At 45.9% G+C, this 25,979-nt stretch overlaps 1 protein-coding gene across 3 annotated transcripts in view; it reads left to right on the forward strand.

Moving 5' to 3' along the window:
* LOC147886941 (urea-proton symporter DUR3-like) overlaps positions 1-25,979 on the forward strand; it is a 96,663-nt gene that overhangs the window by 20,885 nt on the left and 49,799 nt on the right. For all 3 annotated transcript variants that reach the window (XM_087394449.1, XM_087394451.1, XM_087394450.1), the window contains exons 4-5: positions 20,388-20,450; positions 20,620-20,749. In XM_087394449.1, coding sequence (XP_087250575.1) covers positions 20,388-20,450; positions 20,620-20,749 — 193 coding nt within the window. The remainder of the gene's footprint in view (positions 1-20,387; positions 20,451-20,619; positions 20,750-25,979) is intronic.

The raw sequence follows: 25,979 nt of genomic DNA on the forward strand, positions 1-25,979 counted from the left end.
GTACGGGTGGGAGCCCGACGGGTGCCGGTCAACAACCTAACATCTCAAACCATGGCCCATTTTCCCTCCTTGCGGGCAACATCCCGTTGTTGCAGAAGAACTCGTCGCTCCTCAATCTGTAGTGGTGTCAAATCCTCGTCCATGGACAGGGTGGGATGCTCTCGTAGAGAATTCGGCGTCGGAGTGTCACTAGTCAAGCATGTGAATCTCTGAAGCGAATGACTAGGGGCTGCTCTCGGTTGGGATCTCTCCCAACACGCCATGCTCCCTCTATGCCATGGTTGGGGACTCCCATGGTGGTGGTCACAAAGGTGATCGTCTCCTCCATGGGCGTCGTAGTGGTGCTGATGCTGTCTCGCGTGATCCCTCGTATCCAGATGTTGAGGGCCTTCGAAGCCCTCTACTACTGCTCCTATATGGTGGCTGAAACGGTTGCCTTTGCGGGCTCTCGTTTCGCCACGTCCACCCATCTAGTCGTCTCTACTATAGCCGACTGTATCGTGGCTATCTGTGCCTCCATCTCTGTGACTGGGGTCCCTCTGGGCACTGCTCTGAGGGTCCTGAGCTCCTCTCGAAGCTGTGTGATGTCGTGTCTGAGTCCTTGGATAAGGGTGCCCTGCTCGTGTATAATGCGCGCCTACTCCTGGGTGTAATGTGTCAGCTCTGCCTGACGGGCCTGGATGCTGTGTATCTCAGCCAATAGGGAGTCCTAAGCATCTGGTGGGGGCCTAAGATGTCCTAGTCCAGGTGGGAACTGGATCTCGAGAGGGGTTGGAATGAAGGTGGGCTGCTGAGGTTGTACTGAGGGTGGGGACAACATGATCTGGGCGGGGGAGTGATATGTAGGAGTAGCGAGGCCGGACGAGGTAATGAAGGTTGGCTGACTGAGAGGTAGAGGTGATACGAGGGGAAAGTACTGTAGAGCCGTGGCTAGTGGGGCCAGTGGTGAGGCTACTGGAGAGGAGACCTGTGATGATGATGCAGGAGAGGGGGAGGAGAGAGGTGGCGTAGATGATGAGGCGGATGATGGTGGTGAAATAGTGGTGGTAACCATAGAGGTCGAGGATGTGGTGAGCGGCATGGGCTTTGGGTGGGCCCCTTTCTTTTGGGCTGCGGTGCTGTCCACTGTCAAACCGCTCCGGTTGCTACGTTTGTTGAAGTCCTCCAATTTGAGTTGCTTTTGTGTTTTCACTTTGTCTCCGTTTCCCTTCCCCATCTCCATGCGTATGCAGATTTGGATCGAAGGGTCTCCCGCCTAGTCTCCTATCCTTATCCCCCTGTTCCCTTCATTATGGGGGAAACAACAGTGGGCAAAGAAGGGATTGCAGGAGGTCGAAGCTGCCTTTTTTTTTTTTTTTTAAAGTTGGAGTTGAGAGCGGGTTTTTTTTTTTTTTGAGAGAGAAAAAAGAAAAGGGGGGGGGGGTAGCAGAGGGGTAGTGAGGGGGTAGCGGGGGGGGGATAGCAGAGGGTAGCGAGGGGTAGTGGGGGGTAGTGGGGGTAGCGGAGGGGGTTAGTGAGGAGATAGCAGAGGTAGCGGGGGGGTAGCGGGGGTAGCGGAGGGGGTTAGCGAGGGGTAGCGGAGGGGGTAGCAGAGTTAGCGGGAGGGGGTAGCAGAGGTAGCAGAGGTAGTGAGAGGGGTAGCGAGGGGGTAGTAGAGGTAGCGGGAGGGGTAGCAGAGGTAGCGGGAGGAGGTAGCGAAATTATTTGACGACGAGAGAGAGAGAGTATCCCAAAAAGCAAGAAAGAATTCAATAGTGAGGCCATCCCATCCTGGAGATTTCCATTTACCACAAGATTTCACTGCATCTGAAAATTCCCTTTCAGTGAAGGGAAGTTCCAGCTCCAAGGCCTAAGCTTGAGAAAGAATTGGATGGACATGCTGTAAAAGAAGCTGACGTGCAGACAAAATCTCAGGAGAAGGAAAGTCCACATGCCCAAAATGGGAGGAGAAGGGCTGCACACAAAAATCAGCAAGTTCAGAGTGAGATGATGACCAAGAACCATGAGGCATTCAGACCCAACATATATTTGCAGCCTGTCGTTTGTAATGCAAACTTTTGAAAAATTGCTTCGAAGAGCAGCCTTTTTCCAAAAAAGCCCTTTGTCGAGATCGGGTTTCCCATTTAGCAAGCTTTCTTCGATCATTTGATTGGAGGCAAAATTTGGCCCGACATAAGTGCATGCTTTCATCAGAAGACAAAGGCCGAAGGGGACTAAGCTTAGTCAGACTCTGGCAAGTAAGTTTAGCATGCACAAGAGTCTCCCATGTGGCTCACATAAATGATTTACCATAATTTCGAATCACAGCTTGCTTTCGAGCAACAAAAGCCTGCCATGCATAATCCAGATCAAAAAGCATTGGAGAAGAGAGAGGCCGGAAGGCATCAGAAACCATAGCTTTAAAATGTTCCAGATAACTGTTATTCACCAACAAAAGCCTTCTGCAAGGCAATCTGTTATCAGGAAAGTCATGCATGGAGAACCTCAACCAAAGAGGTGCATGATTAGAATACAAGAAGGCATGATCAACCCAAAGTTGACAAGTAAAGGCATCACAATGCTGCGGATCAATATGATATTATCTGTCTAGGCGTGCCTGATAGGAAGATTGAGCATTATGTTGAAAGGTATAGCTTGGGAGTGTGGGCTATAATTCCTTCTAGAGATCCACCAAACACAGAATCAAAAAGTCAGACCATGCCTGCTGTCCAGAAGCCAACATATGAGTGTGGCCCAAAGTATTATCTTCCAGTTGCGGAGCATTGTTGAAATCACCACAGATGAAAGCATAGTGTCTCCACGGATAATTATGCATGGCATTCCAAATCAATGCTCGGCCTTTGGAAGATTGAGGGGCATAAACCGATGCAAATTCAAATCTCTCTCCTTGAATCAGGCATTGCATAATAATCCATCTACCATGGTGATCATTGAGAGCCACAACGGGCTGAAGATCATGCCTCACCAAAAAAGCCACTCCAGAGAAAGAGTGCTCTTTAGCATAGAAAATATCATAACCAGCAAAATGTCCTGTGTGGCCAGTATAGTGTCTCCACGGATAATTATGCATGGCATCCCAAATCAATGCTCGACCTTTGGAAGATTGAAGGGCATAAACCAATGCAAATTCAAATATTTCTCCTTGAATCAAGCATTGCATGATAATCCATCTACCATGGCGATCATTGAGAGCCACAACGGGCTGAAGATCATGCCTCACCAAAAAAGCCACTCTAGAGAAAGAGTGCTCTCCAGCATAGAAAATATCATAACCAGCAAAATGTCCTGTGTGGCCAGTATACATGTGCAGATTATGTTCCTGCAAAGCCACTATGTCTGGCTGCAATTGTCTGATATACATCCACACAAGTTTTCACTTTGTACGATCACACAAACCTTGTACATTGAGTGTAACGCATTTGATGTGGTCAAGCATATTTACAGATATAGGACAAGTATGTACAGAAAACAAACAAGCTGACTATGTCTGCATCTCCACCTCAAGGTCAGGGCCTCAGCCTTGAGAAGAAGAATCAGCTTGAGGAGAAGACAAGAGAGCAGCAACTTCCTCTTCTGGACGGAGGGTACGATTTGCAGTGACTGCTGCCCAAGTCAAACCAATTCCAGAATTTTCACGGGGGTTTTGCCCTGTGAGGATGCACTATTCCAAGTCCTGGATGGCAAAGGTCTCCTATCCAAATTTTTTCCCTTCACTTGAGGCTGAGATGCCAAAGGCATAGAAAGAGGAGCAGGAGCATTCGAGGCAGCCGGGGCTTTGCCTTTATCGTGGACATAAAAAAACTGTTTGACCCCTTTGTTTTTCATCACAGAAGAGGTATTTAAATTCTTACTTGGAGGTGGGACTGTTTTCGCTTGCACTAGTAGTTTGGGAGCTCGAGAAGGGCACTGTGTAGCCATATGCCCAAACTGCTTGCATTCAAAGCGAGCTCTTGCAAACAGCCTTGTAAAAAGCACTCCCCATGGAAACCGAATAACACACTTTTTTTTTGGTGAAATATTTGATTGATTATATTATATGAGTAGCAACCTCAAAATAAGGTGCTACAATTACATCAACTGAAAATTTCAGTATATGCCAAAAAGACCTCATGATCTATGCAGTGGGTCTGCAAGTAATCAAAGAAAGACTGCTGCAAAGAACGCCTAAAAAAGCCAAACAGAGAGAAAGTAGGATTACCAAAGACTTTACAATTCCTATATGTCCATAAAGTCCATAGTGCCCAGTAGCGAACCCAAACGAAGATAAGATGAAACTCCGGTCTGGATGGATGAAACCCAAATAGCCAGAAGAACTTCCCAAATGGAACAGATGGGAATCTCGCTCGCAGGCGCTGTCGAAGCAGATAAAAAAACTCACGAGAGCACGGACAATGCCAAAACAAGTGAGGCACAATCTCCGAAGAAGCATAACATTTGTGGCAAAGTGCAGGAACAATGTGTCAATGAGCTAATAGCTGCCCAGATGGAAACACTCCCAAAAGAACTCGCCAAAAGAAAACCTGTTGCCGAAGCGGTACTTTATAGGGTAACCGAATAACACACACACACACACACACACACACACACTTTTTTTTTTTTGGGTGAAGAAATATTTTATTGCTGTACAATAATTACATTTATAGTTACTTCAAAAGCGGAGTAACTACTACTCAACTGAAAATCTCAGTATAAGCTATATATACATCATGATCAATCAAATGAGTCTGAAAGCAATCATAAAACGATTGCCGCAGAGATCGTTTGAAAAAAACAAAAGATGGAAAAGTAGGATCACCAAAGACTCTATGATTTCTGTCCATCCATAGAGTCCACAGTGCCCAGTAGCGCACCCAAACAAAAAATAAATCAAAACCCTGTCTAGCTGGATGAAAACCAAATAACCAGAAGAACCTGCCAAAAGTAACAGTAGGAAATCTTGCTTGAAGCCCTTGTCGAATGAGAGCGAGGAAATCACAAGTGTGTGGACAGTGCCAAAAGATGTGAGGCACAGATTCAGTAGAATGTAGACATCTGTGGCAAACAGCCGGAGCAATATGTCTATGCGCGAGTAACTGCTCAGATGAAAAAATGCCAAGTAGGACTCACCAAAGGAAAAGCTGTTGCTGAAGAGGGACCGGTTTCTCCACCACATTAGTGGGCGATCCATATGCCAAATAGAATTTGCTCTGTCAGAAATCCAAGGCAGAAGTAACAACACTTTATATAGAGAAGGCACTGTGATATGTGACAGGTTCAAAGGACGGGCTGAAGAGGAAGAAGAATGTAGAGTCCAATCCTCAAGCCTATCCTGAAGTTCCAAACGAGGTACCGGCAAGAAAGGTTGAAGCATTTCAGAAATTTTATGCCATAAAGGACGATAATGAGCTCCCAAACCATATTTACTAGCAGCCGTAGAAAAAGATAAAAGAGTGCCATCATCCTAAAGTACATCCGTCACTAAAAAAATGCCTTTGAAAGATATAAAATAAGAACGCCTGGGTTCTTGTATAGCCAAAGGAGGGTGGAATACTTTGGACCAATAAATATTCTCAGCCCTCAAGGAATTTCCTGACAAAGAATCCCTGCCATGCCATTCCAAGTGGGATAACATATGCTTCCAATCAAGAAGCTTACGAGAGACAAAAGGGCAGCCTCTGATCTTGCCTTGAATAGAGCCAAATAGAAAATCCCACTGTGTAGGCTGCCAATGCCCAAAAGCATAAGTATCAATATGCAACAAAAGAGAGCGGATCATGAAAGCCCAAGGCTGATCCCCTTGCATAAACTACAACATCATTTTCCCCCTGTGAGCAAGTATATGCATTTGAATATTGAGTATGTTCAGACCCCCGTGCATCTTTGGAGAGCAGAGATGATGCATAGAGAGTAATTTGAGACTTTTCTTGCCATTTATTGAACACCAAAAAATCTCCATCAAAATGGATTGCGTTATTCGCAATCGAACACATAGTGGGCCAGTTGCAAGTTTCCAATATTCAAGGTTTGCCCTCAACTTTGTGAGCACCCAATCAGTTTGTTGAGAACGAGTGAGCCCCCAACCTAGAGGATAGCCAAGATGTCGAATCAATTGAGAAGTTGGAACAATTTCCCCAGGCCACAAAAGACAATGCCAGTCTTTAGCATGCAACAGCAGTAGCTTTGATTTCTGAAAATTGACATGAAGACCAGCAGCCAAACCATATGTAGAAAGAGCCTACATAATCATGGAGAGATCGCTTTGAGTATTTTTTGGGGTAAAGAAAGAATCATCAGCATATGCTTGAGCAATCATGCTACGGCTGTGAGGAATTTCCAATCCGTGCAACATGCCAGTGTCCAAAAGGTGGTCCATATATTGAAGCATTGGATGAGTGGCTATGGCAAATAGTAAAGCACTGAGGGGACATCCTTGCCGAACAGAACAACCAAGAGTCCAGGTTGTAGAAATATCCCCTGAAAGTATGCAGGCAGCTTTACTATCTTGATATAGCCAATTGATAACTTGTTGCATTTTTATGCCAAATCCCAAGGCCTGCATAGTTGATGATATAAAGTCCCACTTAATAGTATCAAAAGCTTTGGTAATATCAACTTGCAATAGCAAAATATCCTGCTGCATATATTTGGCATATTTTATTCCAATATAAGCATTAGCAATGTTATCTATGATATGCCTACGAGGAACAAAACCATATTGCGCAGGATGCAACGCATCATGTAAATAGCCTTTTAGTCGATCAATAATCATTTTGGTAGTAAATTTGTAAATGACTGGCATAAGCGTGATAGGTCTCCAATCAGCCAAAGATTCACAAATTTGCTTTTTTGGAAGGGGTTTAACAAGACCTCTCTTCCATGTGTCTGGCATTTTCTGATTTTGCCAAGCAGAGTTCACCATATGCAGCACTGTATGCTTCAAAAGAGGCCAATATTCTAGAAAAAACTCAACTGTAAGACCATCCCATCATGGAGATTTCCATCTACCACAGGGTTTGATTGCATCTGATAATTCCCTCTCAGTAAAAGGTTCCTCCAATTCCAAAGCTTGAGTAGTGGAAATAATAAGAGAAACATGCTGCAAAAGTAAATTTATTGTAGACAAAACCTACTGCGAGGGAGGATCTGCAGAACCAAACTGCTGAGAGAAATGATGTACACAAACAGAAGCAAGCTGTGACCATGATGTAGTCCATGAACCATCAGGTAGAAGCACCCTGCAAACGTTTGTTTTTAATCTCTTCTAATGCAAGCTTTTAAAAAATTGTTTGGAAGAGCAGCCTTTATCTCTAAAAGCTCTTTGTCTTGCTCTAGTCTCCCATTTAGCCAGTTTCTTGTGATCATTGATTTGAAGACAATGTTTAGTTTGGCATAGTGTTGTTTGCTCATGCAAGGACAAGGGATGAAGATGACAGAGTTCAGTGAGGTCTTGACAAGTCAATTTGGCCTGAGCAACAGTTTCCCTCAAAGTCTTCATGTAAGACTTGCCATAACCTCTAATTACAACTTAACAAAAGAATCCCATGCATTATCAATATCAAAGTGGCTCTGAGAAGACAGAGATTGATATGCTTCAGTAACCATTGCCTTGAAAACAACATGCTGCAAATAGCTATTGTTGACAATCAGATATCGCCTTTGAGGCAATCTATCATCTGGCATATCATAAAAAGATAACCTCAACCATAACGGTGCATGATCTGAATGCACAAAGGTGTAGTCAATCCACATTTTGCATGTAAAATCATCATTTTGTTGCAGAGCTACACTATACCAACGATCCAGACGTGCCTAATAAGAAGAAAGAGCATTATGTTGGAAAGTGTATCCTGGTGACAAAGGCTGCAATTCCTTCCAAAGATCAACCAAATCAAGATGCATCAATAATTGAGACCATGTATGCCTTTTAGGGGTTAACATATGAGTATTCCCTAATGTATTGTCACCCTGTTGCGGAGCATTATTGAAATCCCCACATATAAAGGCATGATATCTCCATGGATATTGTTGCATGGCATCCCAAATTGCACTTCTATCTCGAGAAGATTGAGGTGCATAAACAGAAGCAAATTCAAACACCTCGCCTTGAATGATGCATTGAAGAATAATCCATCTGCCTTGATTGTCATTTAAAGCAATAACTGGCTGAAGCTCATGCTTAATCAGAAAGACTACATCTAAGAAAGAGTGCTCCCCAGCATAGAAGAGATCATAGCCACATTAATGACCTGTCTTTCCTGCATAGACATGTTGATTGTGTTCTTGTAATGCCACTATATCAGGCTGAAATCTATTGATATACAGCCACACAGATTTCCATTTCCTACTGTCACACATCCCCTGAACGTTATAGGAGAGAAACAGCTATGTACAGCAGCAACCTTCAGGATGTCAACCCTGCATTTCTACCTCAGGGTCAAGGCCTCTTCCCTGAGAATAAACATCCGCCTGAGGAGTAGACAACAAAGCAGCAGCCTCTTCTTCAGGGAAGAGGATTCTGCTAGCTGTCACTGCAGCCCATGTGATCCCAATTCCTGAATTGACCTCTGGAGAGTTTCCACTAGAAGATGCACCATTCCAAGTGCGAGGGGGTGGAAGTCGTCGAACAAAAATAACTTTTCTTGGACTTTGCCACCCATCAATTGGAGTTTTTTGGTCCTTTAGCTGAGGGTTGAATAGCAGGAAGCGAAGGGGAAGAAGCAGTCCCATTTGAAACCACTAGAGCTTTGCCTTTATCCTGATTCACAAAAAACTATCTATTACCTTTATTTTTATTCCCAATAGAGGCAAGAGCATCCTTATTGGGCAGCTGAACACAGGCAAAGTGGCAGGAGGCATTTTATGCTGACTCATTGGACACTACGAAGCCATGTGCCCAAATTTTTTACATTCAAAGCAAGCCCCTGCAAATAATCCCCATTTCAATTTATAAAATGCACTTCCCATGTCAACATTGTTCACCGTGACTAAATAAGACTCTAGTGTGGGATTATCAGTATCCCAGAGAATGCAAAATCGATTAGAGTTGCTGTTAGGCCGCGGTGGGCAAACCACTTTGCCTAAAGTTGCTGCAATTTTAGGCAAGAGTGAAACCATGCATTGCGGGAAGTCTATAACTTCAACCCAGACCGGACATCTGTGTTGGACCAAAGCCTGAAAATCCCTTGTGGGAGACCATGGCAAAACGTGCACCATTTGCTGCCCAAAAAAGAGTGGCGAATATTCCAAAAGCATTTGCCTGTGAATCTCATCTACCATAATGACCTCAAAAAAACCTCTAGCTGCATAGCGTACCTTCCGAACAAACGAGCCAGCCAGTGTGCGGGTCAACCAGTTGCCTACCTCTGCAGCAAGTGGCATCCGACCTGGGAAAAATAAAATAACTGCATTTTTGGCATATTGTCTAACTGGATCCACAATTTCATCCACTTGAACCATGAGACCAACCGATGGAGCAGAGTCTTTCCACTCTTTCCTTGTGTCTGCAAATCCTTCATGCATGACATCATAAACCAGTTGTGCTCCAACAGAATCATGCACTGGGTCATGCTGACCCTCAGCCTGCTTTTGCTTTTTGCATTGAATCGATCGATCCTTTTGAAAAGTTTTTTCATAAGAGTATTCAGCCATGTCTCTGAAGAAGATGGAACCCAAAAAGGGGGGTACCTGTAAAGTGATAATAGAGAAAAAACAGTCCCAAAAAACAGCCCACAAAGAAGAAGAAAATAGTGTATTTGCAAGGAGAAGAAGGGGAAAGAGAGATTTAGGGATTTAGAGAGAAGAAAATACAAGTTCTGTAGAAGAAAAAGAGCAAAAAACCAGTAAAAGTTCCAAGATGAACTATATTTCAAGAAAAGAAGGGAGATTCTGGCAATGGAAAGAGTACACAGGACCCAGAAACCAAATAGGAGAGAAAGGGGAAGAGAGAGCCCTCAGAACCAGCGTATAGATGCAGTCCGTGAGCAGCCCCGAAGGTGCTGAGTATGAAAAAACCGGAAAAGGCTGAAAGGAAAACCAGCCTGTTCCAAAGAAGCCCAGCTCACTGCCTAGGGGATCTCTGAAACCTGGGCTAACAGCCAAGTGGGGGGACTATACAGCCAGCGAATCCCTCGTGGAGTAAAGATGTAGAAAACACCTGCAGGCCAAGCCTTGCAGAAACGAGCACGCTTCTCAATAGTTGCCCTGGAGCCTGGAGTCCCACGCTCCCAGGTTGACCGTAGAGTGTAAATGATATCCTGTCAGATGGCAACCAAGGTAGCCGAGGGTGGAACCGGGTGCTCTCCCATCACAAGACTGCACCGAGCCAGCCAAATGTTCCATGCTGTGATACTGGCTACCACCTCCCAAACACTGTCCTCCCTAGGAGGAGGAGCTAGGATGTCAGGGGGGACTGCTGCCTTGTGGAGTGCAATCCTCTGAATGCTCTGACCCTGTATCCGGTAGGCTGGGGAGATCTCATCAATCTAAAACGCGTGTCCTCCCTCTGTCAACCAAGCCACCATCCCCCAGGTGTAATCTCTGTGTAAACTCTGCATGTGTGTCATGATTTTGAGGGCTCGCATCCAGATTCTCGCTGCGCACCGAGAGCTCCATAGGCAATGCGGGATAGTCTCCAGGACACCATTTGAGCAGCAGTAGCACTGCCGCTGCCAGCCAGAAGAAGTATGAAATCTTCCTCGGCCGCAAGCTGTGGACCACAACCGCATCCAAAACCTGGAGCGAACATCCCAGGGCACTCTCTGGGTCACCTAGTGTCTTTCCCTCGAGGGAGTCCACCTCGACAAGTCCATCTGAAGTCTCCTGCCAATCTGTGTGGTGTAGGAAAAGAAATCTATCATCTCAGCTAGGCCGCCCATGGAGGGCCAGAACCACTCTCCCGGGTGCCACTGGACCTCCCTCAGGGGTCTACCCTCCCATAGCCAGAGACGTCCTGCTCTGAGATACTGGGATCAATGTGCCACTCCTTCCCCAAGCGTCCTACCACTCTGATCCTCTGCCAGTGTATCCCATCAAGACTCCCATCCATCTCAGGGTCACTCCCAGTGAGGGGCTGAAGCAAGCCTCCAGGTCCCACACGGAAGAAGCCGGGGTGCATGTTGCCGCGCTGCATCAAAATCCTCAAGGGAACACCAGTACGAGAAAACTGCCCCAACCATCTGCTGTCTCTCCAAATGTGAAGTCCTTCCCACCAGGACTCAGGAATGGCTAAGTCGATCTCGCCCATCCGCTGCCCTGCCCCTCTCAGATGCGCTATGGCGTCATGCCTCGCCTCTGCCTCCATAGGTAGTCTGCTCTAGTGACCAAAAGACCCTATTGGACCACTGTCCCACTGTGCCTAGCCAATGTGAGTCCGCTGCCCAAGCATACGTCCCTCCTGATCTCTGACCTCTGGGTGCCACATAAGGGGCTAGCGCTCAAACTCCTCTCTGCATGTGGGCGGAGCACGGATGAGGCCCCCTGCTAGTCTCTGCCAAACCCTGTGGAGGCTCCTCATCAGGGGGGAGCCCTTCTCTGTAAGGGGCGCCTCTGAGAAGATCCATCTATGTGAAGGCTGCCACTGTCCCCCAGTGCATGGGGTGTTCCTCAAAAGCCCTCTCTGTAAGAGGAGCTTCCAAGGCTCAGCACCTGGGGTGAGGCCACGAACCACCAACTTGCCGAGAAGGGCCATGCTCTGCATCTCTGGATCAATGATACCCAAGTCTCCCAGTGCCTGCGGCATGATCACCGTCTGCCAAGCTACTCGGGCCGTAGTGTTCCTCGTGCCGTCTGAACCTGCCCAGAGGAAGTTCCGTACCAACCGTCTTAGCTGCCCAATGCATCCTCTGTGAAAGCACCAACAGGAGGCAATATACCAAGCAGTGGCAAGAAGGACCTGGTTTGCCACTAAGGCGCGACCTCCGAGGGAGAGTTTGGCCGAGCTCCAATAGAGAAGCTTACGCCGAACACTCTCAAGGACCGGGGCAATCTGCTGCTTTGCTGTGATGTCAATACCAACCTGGCATCCAAGGTATCTTGCTGTCTGGACCCACGGTATCCATTTGAAACCAAAGTCACTCCCCCACTCACGGATCTCCTGTGTCTCCTCAAAGCCCGTGAAGAAGCCTATGGACTTCGTCCAGTTGATCCGTGCCCCCGAGGCCTCACAATAGATATCCAAGACGCCTCTGACTCTCTCTAGACTCGATGTGGTGCCCTCAACATACAAGGCTGTGTCATCTGCAAACTCTGAGTCAAGGAGCTCCTCCTCCTGTCTGATTGGGAGCCTCAACCATGTGAGACCCGCCACTTGTGATCTCAAGTAGTAGCCCAGAGCCTCCGCTACAAACAAGAAGAGGAAGGGAGCTAGTGGGCAGCCCTGGCTAACCAAGTGAGAGAGAGGAAAGGCCTCGCCTGTGTGTCCTCTGATAATCATCTGACTAGAGCTCCCTGCGTATAGCGCTGAAACTCCTCTGGCCCAACAGTCTGAGAAACCCAATCTCCTCATAGTGCCCTCAAGGAAAGACCACTCCACCCTGTCATAGGCCTTCTCGAAGTCCAAGAGAAGGATGGCCAGTGGATGTGACTCCTCCCTGGACCAATCCACTGCCTCCCAGAATGTGAAGATGTTGTCCAGGATGCTGCGCTCATGGACAAACCCAGTCTGTGTGTCATGGATGATGTCGGTAAGATGAGGTCGTAACCGCAAACTAAAGACCTTGGCGAGGATCTTGTATGCAGTATCAAGCAAAGTGATCGGCCTCCACTGTCGGATATCTGACCTATCTCCCCCTTTAGGGATCAAACAAATCCACCCCCTACGCAAGGACTGAGGGCCTATGTCGAAAATCTCCTGGCAAGCTAAACGGAAAGGGGTGGAGATAATCTCCCAGAAGTTCTGGAAGAAGGCCAAAGTCAAGCCATCCTCCCCCGAGCATTTCTGGGTTGGGAGAGCCTTGAGGGCTTCCCAGAGCTTCTCATCTGTGAAAGGCTCCTCAAGTCTGCTGCATAGGTCCTGCGAGAGTACTATCGGAATGTGATCCCAAACTAGCTCTCGGGCCACAAGACCGGCTAGGGTCATCCTCTCTGTCTGAAAAAGCTAGCTATAAAACTGGTGGTCATGTCAAGAATCTCCTGCAGGTCAGTGTGCATGATGCCTTGCGAGTCTTGGAGACGCTATAGCTGTGTGCCGGTCGATCGGGACCCAGTGGTCTGAAAGAATTGCTTCGTCATCCTATCTCCCTGCTGTACCCATCAGGCCCGGGAGGAATGATAGGAGAACTCAGCCCACCGCAGCTTCGTGTCCTGAAGCTCGAGACAAGCGCTCTCCAATCTATCACTGGGTCTTGCTCCTTGAGCCTCTCGATGGAGGTGAGGTCTCTCCTCAAAGCCCGCTCGCGCTCTTGAAGGGTCTTCCTCCGCCTGAGGGCGTGAGCCTGCAGCTCCACACTGCTCCTCTGAATCGCATCGGCAACCCATGCCGCCCAGCCCTCACTCGGTGCCATCTCTGAGTGCTCCCAGATCTTTGCCATAACGTGCTGAATCTCCTCATCCTGCAAGAGGTCCTATGGGATGCGGACTCCTTTCTAGGGGAGACCTCGGCGGGACTGATCCAAGTGAAGTACCACTGGAGAGTGGTCGGACATCGTGGTACCTGCTAGAATCCCGGTAGCGCCACCTCTATGTAATGCCCAGTCCCCAACATAGAAGCGATCTAATCTCTCGAGCAATCCATTGTGTCTCCTCTGTCCAAAGGAGAAGAGAAGGCTGCCAGGAGTCCTGCTGAACTCTGGCTCTCTCCATGGGTCCTCTGCCACTGATCATGAAAATGAACTACTCCTAGGTACTACGCTCTGCTGCTGGCATCTTAGAGAACAAGGCGCCACCCTGCTTGTCTTTCCCAAACTCCAGGTTGTTGAAGTCCCCTCCAACAATCCAAGAGTCAACATCCGGAAGACACTCTGACAGCCTCCTCCAAAAGGCCGGGCGATGCTGTCTATACGCTAGGGCATACACGTTCAGGATTCCAATCCTGGACTCTCCCGTCCGAACTCCCATCCAAACTGCCCACCATCCTGGAATGAGGTCGCCCTAATCATAGACCTCTGGAGCCAAGGTCTGTGAGATTGAGATGCAAACCCCTCCGCTCCGTCCTACTGGGGGAGACCATTCCATTGGACCTCTCCCTGGAAGAAGGTGATGGCGTCGTCTGATGTCTGCTACTGAAAACATGTGCTCCCGAATCATAAGGATGTCCACTGCTCGCCCTACCACTTCCCTCTACAACTCTTGCTGGAGCATCAGGTACTGCGGCTGGCTACGACACGGTCGTGGAGCCCGTGTACATTCCAACTCACTATGGTCCAACTCATGAGGACAGGGAAGTCGGGAACAAGGCTCTCCTGTGGGTGGGTGCTTGTCCTAGAAAGACTGACTTGTGTGATTTTGCCGGGGGTTTGGAGGGCGAGTAGTCAGTGTTTGTGCGGCGTCATACTAGGGTGGATACCAACTCAATACTGATCTTATGTGCCCACTTTATCATGAAGGAGGCTTCCACCCCAAACAAATCCACACACGTCTGGAGGGGCCAAAAGTTTGCCTGGTTCACCTTTGCCTCCATCGGCAATCCGATAACTCCCGTCGCTAAACCACACACCGGCTCCTCGCGCATGAAGCTCAACTGAAAGTTTACCTCCGCGCCATGGAGCGTACCAAAGATCTAGTCCCTATGGTCCCATCCACTCGTCCATCATGAGCATAAGATGATTACCCAAAATAGCATCAAACACCTCCAAGGACCACTTCTCCAACCCTTTGGAGGCAAACGGAAATCTCCAAACGGGGTGTGTCTGAGATCCCACTGCACTGATCAAACCCCCCTTGCGGGGCTGAAGGACCATGAGCATGATCTCCAATGGTAGAGGGTATGAGTCCGGAATCTCCAAATAGTTCCAGGGTCCTAACCTCCAGAAGTCCCGCGGTAAGGGACACCCAGGCTGGAGGTTGGGAGCTGCTGGCTGGGAGGACGAGCTTCGTCTCTCAAGATCCCTCTCTGAACGGACCCGTTGTTGCGATGAGGAGGCAGAAGGGGGCGTCGTCGTTCCCTTGCTTGATGGCAGGGGTGTCGAAGCAGAAGAAGCTGCTACTGAAGCGGAGAGGGGAGCGGCGGGAGAGGGAGAGGTCGGGACACGGGGGACAGAGGGCGGGGGGCGGGTGGTGAGAGTGACCATTGGAGGGGGAGCGGAGGGGGGAGGAGGGGGCGGGGGAAACCCTGGAGGGGGAGGGGAAAGTGAAGAGGAGGAGGGGGAGGGGGAGGAGGAGGGAAAAGGGCAACCTCAGGCCCTCCCTGCTGATTAGGCTCGTCGAGGCTTTGGATCGGGACCTCCACGGCCCTCGTCGGGCTAGCACAGGTGGAAATTGCTAAAGCTTTTGGTAGTATACAATGGGATTTCATGTCGCAAAATATGAAATCTCTAGGATTTAGAGTGGTCGAGCGAAAGCCATACCCAGAGGGGGTCGCATCTGCACTCTATGCAATCACCAAGATATCGAGTCAGAGGAGCACTTTGTGCTCAGATGCCCTGTGTCTTACGAGATCAAAGGTCGTTATCATTGCCTCTTCATGGATGGATTCGGACCCCTATCTAGTCTCCTTTCCTACCTAGATAAGGCAGCCTTCATTCATGAGGGCGTCCGACACAGGGATTCTTTGCTCAGGACACATAGGTGTCATTAGGGTACCTAGTTGACTTCTCTTAGAGCATGATCATTGAGTTCTTCAAGCCAGATAGAACCGATCAACATGACTTATAGAGACAATGGAAGCAAGGACCCGAGCCAGAGATACTAGAGACTCACCATAGCAGACTGAGGCACTGATCATTCTAGGGGACCTTCCCTCTATGCTCACTAAACGAGAGACACGACCCACAGGCAGAGACACGACCCATTGATCATACCAAGAGACCATAGCGGGCCATGCATGTTGACCGGCACCAATGCTCCATCACATGCTTTCTTTCTTTCTTTCTTTCTTTCTTTCTCAAGTTTCTGGTCCTTCTTCAGAATGTGTGCCTACTCCTTACTCTGGGCTGGCACACCCACAAGAAAGCCCTCTCTCTCTACACCTAAAATGCCCTAAACTTTAACACTATCCTACATTTGAGGCTCAAGAAATTGGGCCCTCCTCTTCGCACCTATGAGCACATTCAAGACTCATCTCAAATGATATTTCATGCCTTTGAATATCCAAATTGGTTAAATGTCAATGGTCATCATGGTTTGATCATATTCCCAGGTCCTTATCTTAGCTTGGGGTGGTATCTCTTGTAAAATCAAACTACCTCTAATATTTGCATTAAATAAACTGATCAAGATGCATCATATATAGAATATAGCCAACCAGAGCACATTGGAGGGGTGCTGTATATATACTCAAAGGATGATCTGTTCTATTATGTGAATTTTCCCATATATATGTCTTCTTGCAGTTACATAAGTTCTCTATATTGCAATCACCTTGGTCCATGCTTTGGTAGGGCTATCCATGTGATTGAGAGATAACAACATAAGGGGCACTCCTCTTTTGTAAAACTTTAAATTTTTGACAATTCCCCATCCTTCAATTGCAAAAAAGGGTTTGTTTGGGAGACTGTTTACCTATTGATCATTCTTATCGTATTGAAAGGCAACAATGTAAGTGTGATTTCTCTATTTCAAAACTTCAAGAGTTCGAGATGCTTTCCCATTATTCAAAAAATCCCATAAGAAATGTCCTACCAATAGGATCCACATATTTCATAGGTGAAAGTTGTTGGGATATATTTGATCAAGGGCTTGCTAGGTGCATGTGTGCATCCACTAGCAGTCATATGGTTGTGTGTAGAAGAGGCACACTTAGTGCCATAGGCCATGACACAGGTGGTGATGCAATACAAGGCCCCTCACGAGTTCCTATGATTTAAGAGCTACCTCCTTCGATGTAGAAGAGGTGCCATTGATTTAGGCCACCCTCTCTCCATTTCTATAAAAGAGGGACTTCCCTCTCAAATCAATAGAACACCCATTGCAATATCTTTTGTGTTCTCACTCCTCTTGCCACAATGCATCTATTCTTCCCCACATTCCAACAAAAGTCTCACTGGCTTATTCTAATAAACTATCAACCCCCGTCGTTCTGTTGCCACCCGCTCAGAGCCCTAGCCATTGCTTCATGGGGGCGGTGCTGAGTTCTGCGCGGCGGTGCCCCTCTTTCCTATAATTTGCTTGGAAGTTGTTCCTCCCTTCTCCTTTTCGATCGGCTCTTGCTGCGACAATGGAGGGTTTTTACCACTCCTAGTCAAGGCATTGGAGGTTCTTGGTGGACACTTCACTTAGTTAATGCCTGAGCTTCATGCTTGCTCCCTTTCCGTTTATTTGGTGGCGCCCTCTTCAACAGCAGCATCTTCTTCTTTTTGGGTTTTGCTAGTGTGGAGTGCCCCCTGTTGCTCCCCCAGGTCTCATGTTGGAAGATGGCAAATTGTTATTCCACAAGTTTGGTTTCCCTTTGCTGGGTTTGCCATCACACTCTTCTATCTGATGCAATTTTTTGTACAAGGAAAAAGGGTTGCGGATTGAGAGATTCTCTCCGCTTGTGGGGTTTTGTGAGGGGTTTTTGGGATGGAGATTACTCGCAACCGCTGTACCATTGTAGTGGGATTTTTGGACTGACTTCATCTCCCACCTCAAGAGCTGTTTTTGAGGGCTTTTGGATTAATGTTTTTCTCTTGTCTCTGTATTATTGTGTTGTTGAATTGTGTTGTTGAATGATATATCTTACATTTTTCATGTAATAAAGTTGAAACCTTGCATCCACCCAACTCAAACCCTACCTCCACCCAAGTCACACAAAGGATTCAATAAATGATTAAATATATGCCTCCTTGCAAGATCCGCCTTCGACGTAGAAAGGGCATAGCTTCTCATGGAGGCCATCAAAGACCTCTTTGTCTTATGACAATGGAAAGAAAACTGAAGGATCTTGGTGAACTCTGCTTAGCCAAAAGCGAGCCCCATGATCCTTTTCTACCTATGACCATATACCCCCCCCTTTAAATATATCCTTCCTTGCAAAGTCCAACCCTCAACCTTGAAAGTGCCTAGCTTCTCAAGGAGGCCATCAAAGACCTCCCCTTTGCAAGGTCCAGTCCCCCACCTAGAAGCGGTCTAGCCTCTTAAGGAGGCCATTAAAGACCTCGTGTTTACATGGTCTAGTTCCCCCACATAGAAATAGTCTAGCCTCTGAAGGAGCCCATCACTCTTATGAAAATGGAAAGAGAACTAAGGCTCTCCTAGGTCTTGGTGAACTCCACTTCTTCAACCCCAACCAAAAGCTAGCCCCACAATCCTTTTATACCTATGACCATACTATAGACCCCCCCCTTTTTCTTTTTCAATTTGTGGCTCTACTCCATCATGAAGGAACATGGTGGAAAGAGAGAGAGAGAGAGAGGGTAGGCTAGGGAGAGAGGAAGTGATACTCAAAAGGAGACATAATGAAATGGAAATGAAATGACTAGAGCAATGAACAAAAATGAGAGTACTTACATGTAGACCAAAGAGCTTGTAGCTTGATACTTGATTGATTTGACACTAGACAAGTACAACTCTTATATAAGGGCACACACACACATATGAACACCTATGCATATGGGGTAACTCCCAATATGACACGTGGCATCCATAGAACACACTGGACTAGAACTCACACTAGAATACACTAAAACACACCAAACTGACTCTCATATTCTAACATCCCTCCATGAAGGTGGAGGTCAGACCGAGATTGGAGTCCATCGAAGGATCACAGGTGCCACAGGTGTTGGTCATGTAGAGCGTGAGGTCGATGCCAGAGGAGCACTCTATTGAGGATCTGTACAAGCACCCTCTCGTGGTGGAGCTGTACTAGTACTCTGCCGTGGATGGGCACTCTGAAGGTCGAGGAGAAGCTGTACCACAAGGATTTTTAGGCCTCTTCTTCTTTCCAGGGAAGTCCCTAACAAAGTGCCCATAGGTCCTACAGATCCTACACTAATCCCATCTGCCCGCAATTTTGACTCTTTATCGAAAAAAGAAACCATTTGGGCGCTGAAGCATAACATTGTCATCGGATATGTTAGGGTGGTCAACAATGACCCTAACTTTGGGTACCCCATTTGACTTGATTTCCTCTACTGCAGTCGAAGGCAATTTAGAGATTGGGGGGGATCTTAGTGACCACCCCGAATTGCTCACCAATGAGGCCAAGAAGCTGATGATAAACTTGAGGAAGTCCGGGGAATCTAATGAAGACGGATGTGCCAAGCTTATCTGCTTCAAAATGGGTCGAAGCCAAAGTGAAGGGAGCCAAAGAGATCTTTCTGTGGCCCAATTGCTAACATCCCTATTTGAGCAAAGTGCTCACAATCTCTAGAATGTTAAAGACTACGTGGAAATAACCTCTCCCCAGCAAGCGAACATCTTTACGTCGAGGGGTGAGGTTCGAAGGTAAAGCTGCAAGTGAGGTCTGGCTGAAGGGGATCCATTCGCCAATTAAGGATGGAAAGGCTGATTCAAACACTTGAAAGCTCCGTCGAAGGATCACAGGTGCTGTAGGTGTTGGTCATGTGGTTGCTAGCTGTGGGAGATGAGGCAGCTGGGGAGGAGAGCAGCGGGAGGAGGAGAGCAGCGCAGGGGGTAGGGGCTGCATTGGGAGGAGGCAGCTGGGGAGGAGAGCCTGCAGGAGGGGAAACTTGAAGAGTTTGAGACACTTTCCCATCATTTAGAAAAGCATTTGATCAGGAAGACTGTTTCAGAGATGCACTTTAGCTCTGAACTTTAGAACTTGTACCTGAGAGGAGATTCCTTGTAGTAGCAACTCGATCAAATGTTGTTTCCCTTAGTAGCCAATGGGCTACATGTGCTATGTGAGATGTCCCCTCAAAGGAAACAAAATATATTATGCAAGTAGCTTTAAGGATGAAATGGTATTACCTTTTTTTTTTTGGTGCATTGCTTAAAGAAGGGACGCCAGTCATGAGTATATCCACGTTTATAGACTGTATTAGTTAGTATATCACATGCCTTGTATTTGTCTAGATCACAGAATTGTTAGTATCCAGGCTTTGCCTTTTTTTTTTGGTGATTTTGAAGTAAGTTGTCTATCAACCAGTTTGATTGGCTTATACCTGAATACACGGTTCTATTGAGTGTTCATTCAGCTGAAGATCAGTAGCTGTGTGCTGAAGGAATGGAGTTTGATATCAGGGCTTTGACCTAGTTACTACGCTGACAAATCAGCATGATAGATCTCCTCTGCAGCTTAGGATTTCCTAAAATAAGAGAACATGTATATATCCATTTATTGAATCCTTTATCTTTGACTCGGGTGGATGCAGGGTTTCAACTTTATTACAATCAGCCAATGAGACTTTCACATATGGAATAAGTGGATCCTTTTGGTAAGACGTGCCTTGTGGGATTTTGTTCAAAACCATCCTTCAAAGTTTTCTAATTTGTAACCAAACCTCTGGTCAAGATTGAGCATCTCAATCTAGCTTAGGCGAGCAGTCAAGGAAATCAGTATAGCTGAATGGTTGAGTTAAGGTTCATTGATTGACTTGTTTGTAGGTATGCTACCAGCTCAACCGTACAAATACTCTTGTTCGGCATTGTTGCTATGGAGATAAAAAGAAGGGCACCAAAGGCTCACACAGTGTTGGAACTTGTTAGGCGTCGATGGGGAAAAACCACTAGCCTTGCAAGTCTCATAAAACCTGGTTTACTGTGCTCTAGGTTTTGAACTTTCCTGTGCTTGAAGTTTAGAGCATAATTATTTATAGACTTTCTTATTCTAGTGTTAGTGAGCTTGCTACTTAAACCTTTGTGGCTATCAACTTTAATGTCTTTCATTTATGTCCGTGTTGGGTAATTTTGGAAAGAAAATATCAGTTTCTGGACTTGAAATTAATAACACAGTCCAACTCAGCACTGTAGGTAAAGAGAAGCTCCACATAAAATCACTGGATGTAAGGCATTCATATAGGGCAAGGCCTGGGTGGATAAACATTTGTCTTAGCCCTTTGGTTGTTGGAATTATCGCCACAATTCATGGCAGTGACCAATGTATGACCAATAAGTGGGTTAGGGGCACTTTTCCCTCATTAGAGGTATTTCTCCCTAACCACAGTTAGGATCCCTAACTTGTATGTTCTCTTTATCTTATTTTATTTAGACGTTTGTAGCTCGCTCTCTCTCTCTCGTGTAAGTGACAACCTTCTTCCTTGTATGTTCTCTTTATCTTATTCTATTTAGGCGTTTGCAGCTCTCTTCGTCACTCTCTTGCATCCTTCGTTTCCTTCATTTTGGTATTAGAGCAAGCAACTCCTAGCCCTTCCAGCCCGCCATCTTCTTCGTTTGATTCAGCCTCCCGCCTGTACGGCCCATAACTTTTTGTATGTACAGCTCTCGTCAGTCCGTATGCTGTACGGACGATTAAGCTGTCCGTCCGTATGGCGAGCCGCTCCTTCCATACGCTGATCGCACAAGCACCGTCCGTAAGTCGACCGTACATTGCTCTGTCAGCTGTACACTGCAGTCCGTTGGCCACACACTAATCCGTACTGCATCGTTGTATAACTTGCGCCAGCCGTACTGTCGTCCATACTTGCGTTGCTAGTTGTACCACATGTGGGAGACATATTGTCGTCTGTACTTGCTTCGCCAGCTGTACCACACGTGGGAGCCATATTGTCGTCCGTACCTGCCATTCGTACCTACGCTGTCATAATTTGTACAATGTATTAATAGCTGATAGCGTACCTGCCCTGTACATATTACCATACAGTAGTACAGTCCATAATGTTTTACCACAACTCCAATGTGCCTCGAACTTTGTGCCTGTAGCTATCTCATGCAGCTTTTGCGCGCACTTGGGTGCTCTCAGTTTTCTTGCCATTTGCAGGTGACCTTTGTAAGTTACATTTGTAGGTGATAGTTGCAAATTGCATTTGGGGTATTTTGTTTTTGTAGACATTGCAATCAGTTTGCAAAATCTGCTCCAAAATTTGTGGCTTTTGGTTTTGCTTGCAATTTTGCAGAGAAATCTGGGGCTTTTGCAGATAATTGCAAAATTTGGGGCTTTCAGTTAATTTGCCCTCTTTTGGATGCAATTTCCCTGAAGAAATTGGGGCTTTTGGCATTTGGATGTAATTTGGCAAGGTACAAGCTGTTTGACATCTTTGCAGGCAATTTTGAACTCAATTTGAGTGACATTGCAAACAGTTACCATATTTGCAGTGTTATTGGCAATTTTTGGGCATTTGTACATTTTGAGCCTTTGATTGGCTGTGACAGTCATTGTGGACATATTCTTTGGTAGATTTGGGTTGTGGATCTAAAATCCCAAGAATGGATTTTCTTCTCACATTTGCTGCATTTTGTTTTCTTTGGCAGTTATGGCTCAGAACAATCCCAATGAAGTGTTTGGCATCCTCACACAAGAGAATAAGTTGGATAGTACCGATTACTCCTTATGAAGTTTTATGATACGCAATATTTTAGTTGGTAAACATTTATGGGATTATGTCATTGGGGATTAGACAAGGCCATAGAATGTGGTTGCACCTGCCACTCCTCCTCAACATGGTGGAGGAAGGGATAGAGGACAAACTCAAGGTATAGGACAAGTGTTAGGTGTAGTAGCTGCTGCAGTGGTGCCTCCCACACAGGAACATAAAAGGTGGGATTCACATGATGCACAAGCACTTTCAATAATCTCTCTTTATGTCAAAAGGTTTATTATTCCGCACATTCGGTCATGCAAGACCTCAAAGGCAACTTGGGATATTTTAGAGAGTATGTTTTCAGCCTGCAATGATGCCAGGGTCTCTTTCCTGAAGAGAGAGTTGACTCATACTCATATGGATGAGGGTGACTCTATGTCTGAGCACCTCACCAAACTTTAGGATTTGCGAGAGCAATTGTTGAATATTGATGAGATCATTCCAGATTCAGAGATGGTTACTACCACTTTGAATTCTCTTCCCAAGTCTTATCTTGGTTTTCACACCTCATCGAACTTGTCTTTGAGGGGGAGTGGCAACCCTCTCACCTTTCATGAGTTGATAGGGATTTTGTTGCAAGAAGAACAAACTAGAAAGAACATCGCTTCACGGGCTCTAGTGAGCATGCCATGCTTTCAAAATTCAAGCCCAAAGGGAAGGGGCAGCATAAACAGCATGCAAATCAGCCTACACAGCTACATAAAGCTGATTCTGGACAGCCTTCTCACAACGCTAAGAATGATGCAGAGAAGCCCAAGAGAAAGGGCGCTTTCCATTATTACAAGAAGCATGGGTGTCATAGATTCAGCTCCTCATGCACATGATGGTGGTTATGCTTCAACCAACTTAGTGGAAGAAGACTATGCCTTTTTGACTTGCATTTCTTATTTTTGAGGTGGCTGCTCCGGATACTACAGCCACATCTGAGGATGACTCTTATGCTTTTCTGACTTGCAGTTATGATCCTTCTAAGGATTCATGCGCTTTCAATGTCAATGAGACATTGAATAATTGGTACATTGATAGTGGTGCCACCAAACATATCACTTCCAGGAATTGTTTGATTCTCTGCATCCATCACCCGCTGGAAAAAGGGTGTCTTGTGCAAATGATTCTTCTTATTGAGTTCGTGGTATTGGAGAGATTATACTTACAGCCACAGATGGCACAAATTTCACAATTCATGATGTGCTTTATGTACCCGGAATCAAGAAGAATTTGCTTTCAATGTTCTCTCTCAATAAAAGAGGATTTTAGGTTGTCTTTGAAGACGACAAGTGTGCAGTTCGAGATAGAGGAGATGATTATGCCTTGAGACTATCTAGCACGCTGTTTTGTGGTCTTTTTCAGCTTGATATTTTTGAGAAAAGATCAGATAATGCATGTGCAGTTTCTACTCCCATTGTTGCATTGCTTATGCGGAGTTATGGCATGCCAGATATGGACATATGAGTTACGGCAGCTTGACGACACTTTAAAAACATGCTATGGTTGATGCTTTGCCTCCCTTGGAGTCACCTCGCCCGAAAGAGAAAGGCATCACACATCAGCTTACGGTGAGATGAGCGAAAGAATAGAACTCTTATGGAGAGGGATAGATGCATGCTCACAAGCAAAAAGTTGCCTCACAGGTTTTGTCTTGAGGGTCTCATGTGTGCCAACTATGTTTTGGATCGGGCTCCCACTAAGGCTTTGAAAACAAAAAGAAAGCCTTCAGTGGAACATTTTCGTGTCTTTGGATGTGTTGCATATGCCCATGTGCCGTTGAGTTTCAATATAACCTGTAAGACAAGGCACTATAAATAATATTAGTTGGGTATAGTGCAGAGAGCAAAGGTTACTGTCTCTACAATCCTGCTACACGCAAGATTTTTGTCAACAGAGATGTGATATTTTCAGAAAATTCAGCACATACACAAGCTGAATTTAATGTGCTAGACTCTTCTACATCAGATGATGTTTTTGAGGGATTACTACCCATTGGTTTGGGTTCCGCATATGACATCCCTACTGAAAATCAGCATTTACAGCAAGCTCCTTGCTCAGAAGAAGGCATTGATTATGAGGATACATTTTTTTTTTCCAAGAAGTAAATTCTATTAATGCATTATGAGGAGACATTTGCTCCTACTTCCAGGATGACCACTATCGGATTATTGCTATGGCCGCACATTTTGATTGGAATGTTCATCAGCTGGACATAAAAACAACCTTTCTTAATGGAGACTTGTTGGAAGAGGTTTATGTCAAGCAAACTCCTAGCTTTGAAAATTTGGGTACTGCACAGAAAGTTTGCAAGCTGAATAAAGCTTTGTATGGGCTGAAACAAGTCCCACGTGCATGGTACTCCAAGATTGATGCCTTTCTGACCATCAAGGGGCTTCATAACAGTCCAACTGAAAGTACCCTCTACATAAAAAAGGATGGGGGGGATATTTTGGTCATCATTCTTTATGTAGATGACATGCTACTCACATGGTCACATGAAGAAAAAATTACAGATTTTAAAGCTGAATTGAAAGCTACATTTGACATGTCACATTTGAGCATGTTACATTTTTATTTGGGGATTCAATTTATACAAGAGAGACGTGGCATTATTATGTCTCAATCCAAGTATGTGCAAAAGCTCTTGGAGAGGTTCAACATGCAAGATTGCAAGCCTACAGCCACTCCCATGGAGCCAGGGCTGAAAGCTTAATATGTATGAAGTAGGTGAATCAGTAGATGCCACACTCTATAGTCAGGCTGTAGGATGCCTCATTTATTTGTGCAATATACGGCCCAATATTCAATTTGCAGTATCACAAGTGAGTAGACATATGCACAACCCAAAAATAGCACATTGGCACCTTGTAAAACGCAGCACAAAGTCTTATGGCTTAATGTTTCCAAGGGGAGGTGACTTGCAGATTGGGCTGGAGATTATGACACTAGGTAGTCCACAAGTGGTAATTGTTTCTTTTTGGACATGCTTGCATTTCTTAGCTAAGTAAGAAACAATCTACTGTGGCCACTTCCTCATGTGAAGCTGAGTACAGGGCAGCTTTCACAGCAACAGTTGAATGTGTGTGGCTACGCCACTTATTTGCTCATCTTCATCTATCATTGGAGGGTCCTCCTCCAATTCTAGTCAGAGTGCTATAGCAGTTGCAAAGAATCATGTGTTTCATGCTTGCATGAAGCACATTGAGGTTAGTTATCATTATGTGAGAGAGAAGTTGCATGCAGGGGAGATCAGTATGATCTATGATCTATTCAGATGTTTGCAGCTCTCTTCCTCTCTCTCTTGCATCCTTCGTTTCTTTAATTGGTCTGGTCACCCTCCGAGCAACAACACACTTTTTTTTTGGGGGGTGAAATCCATATTTGTTTATATTACAAGAAACAGTTCCCAAAGAGAGAACTTGCCATTACAAAACATAA

Source organism: Dipteris shenzhenensis, chromosome 23 (assembly GCF_047967505.1).
Source record: "Dipteris shenzhenensis isolate YYH24624 ecotype China chromosome 23, Dip_SZ_1.0, whole genome shotgun sequence".
Taxonomy (NCBI): Eukaryota; Viridiplantae; Streptophyta; class Polypodiopsida; order Gleicheniales; family Dipteridaceae; genus Dipteris; species Dipteris shenzhenensis.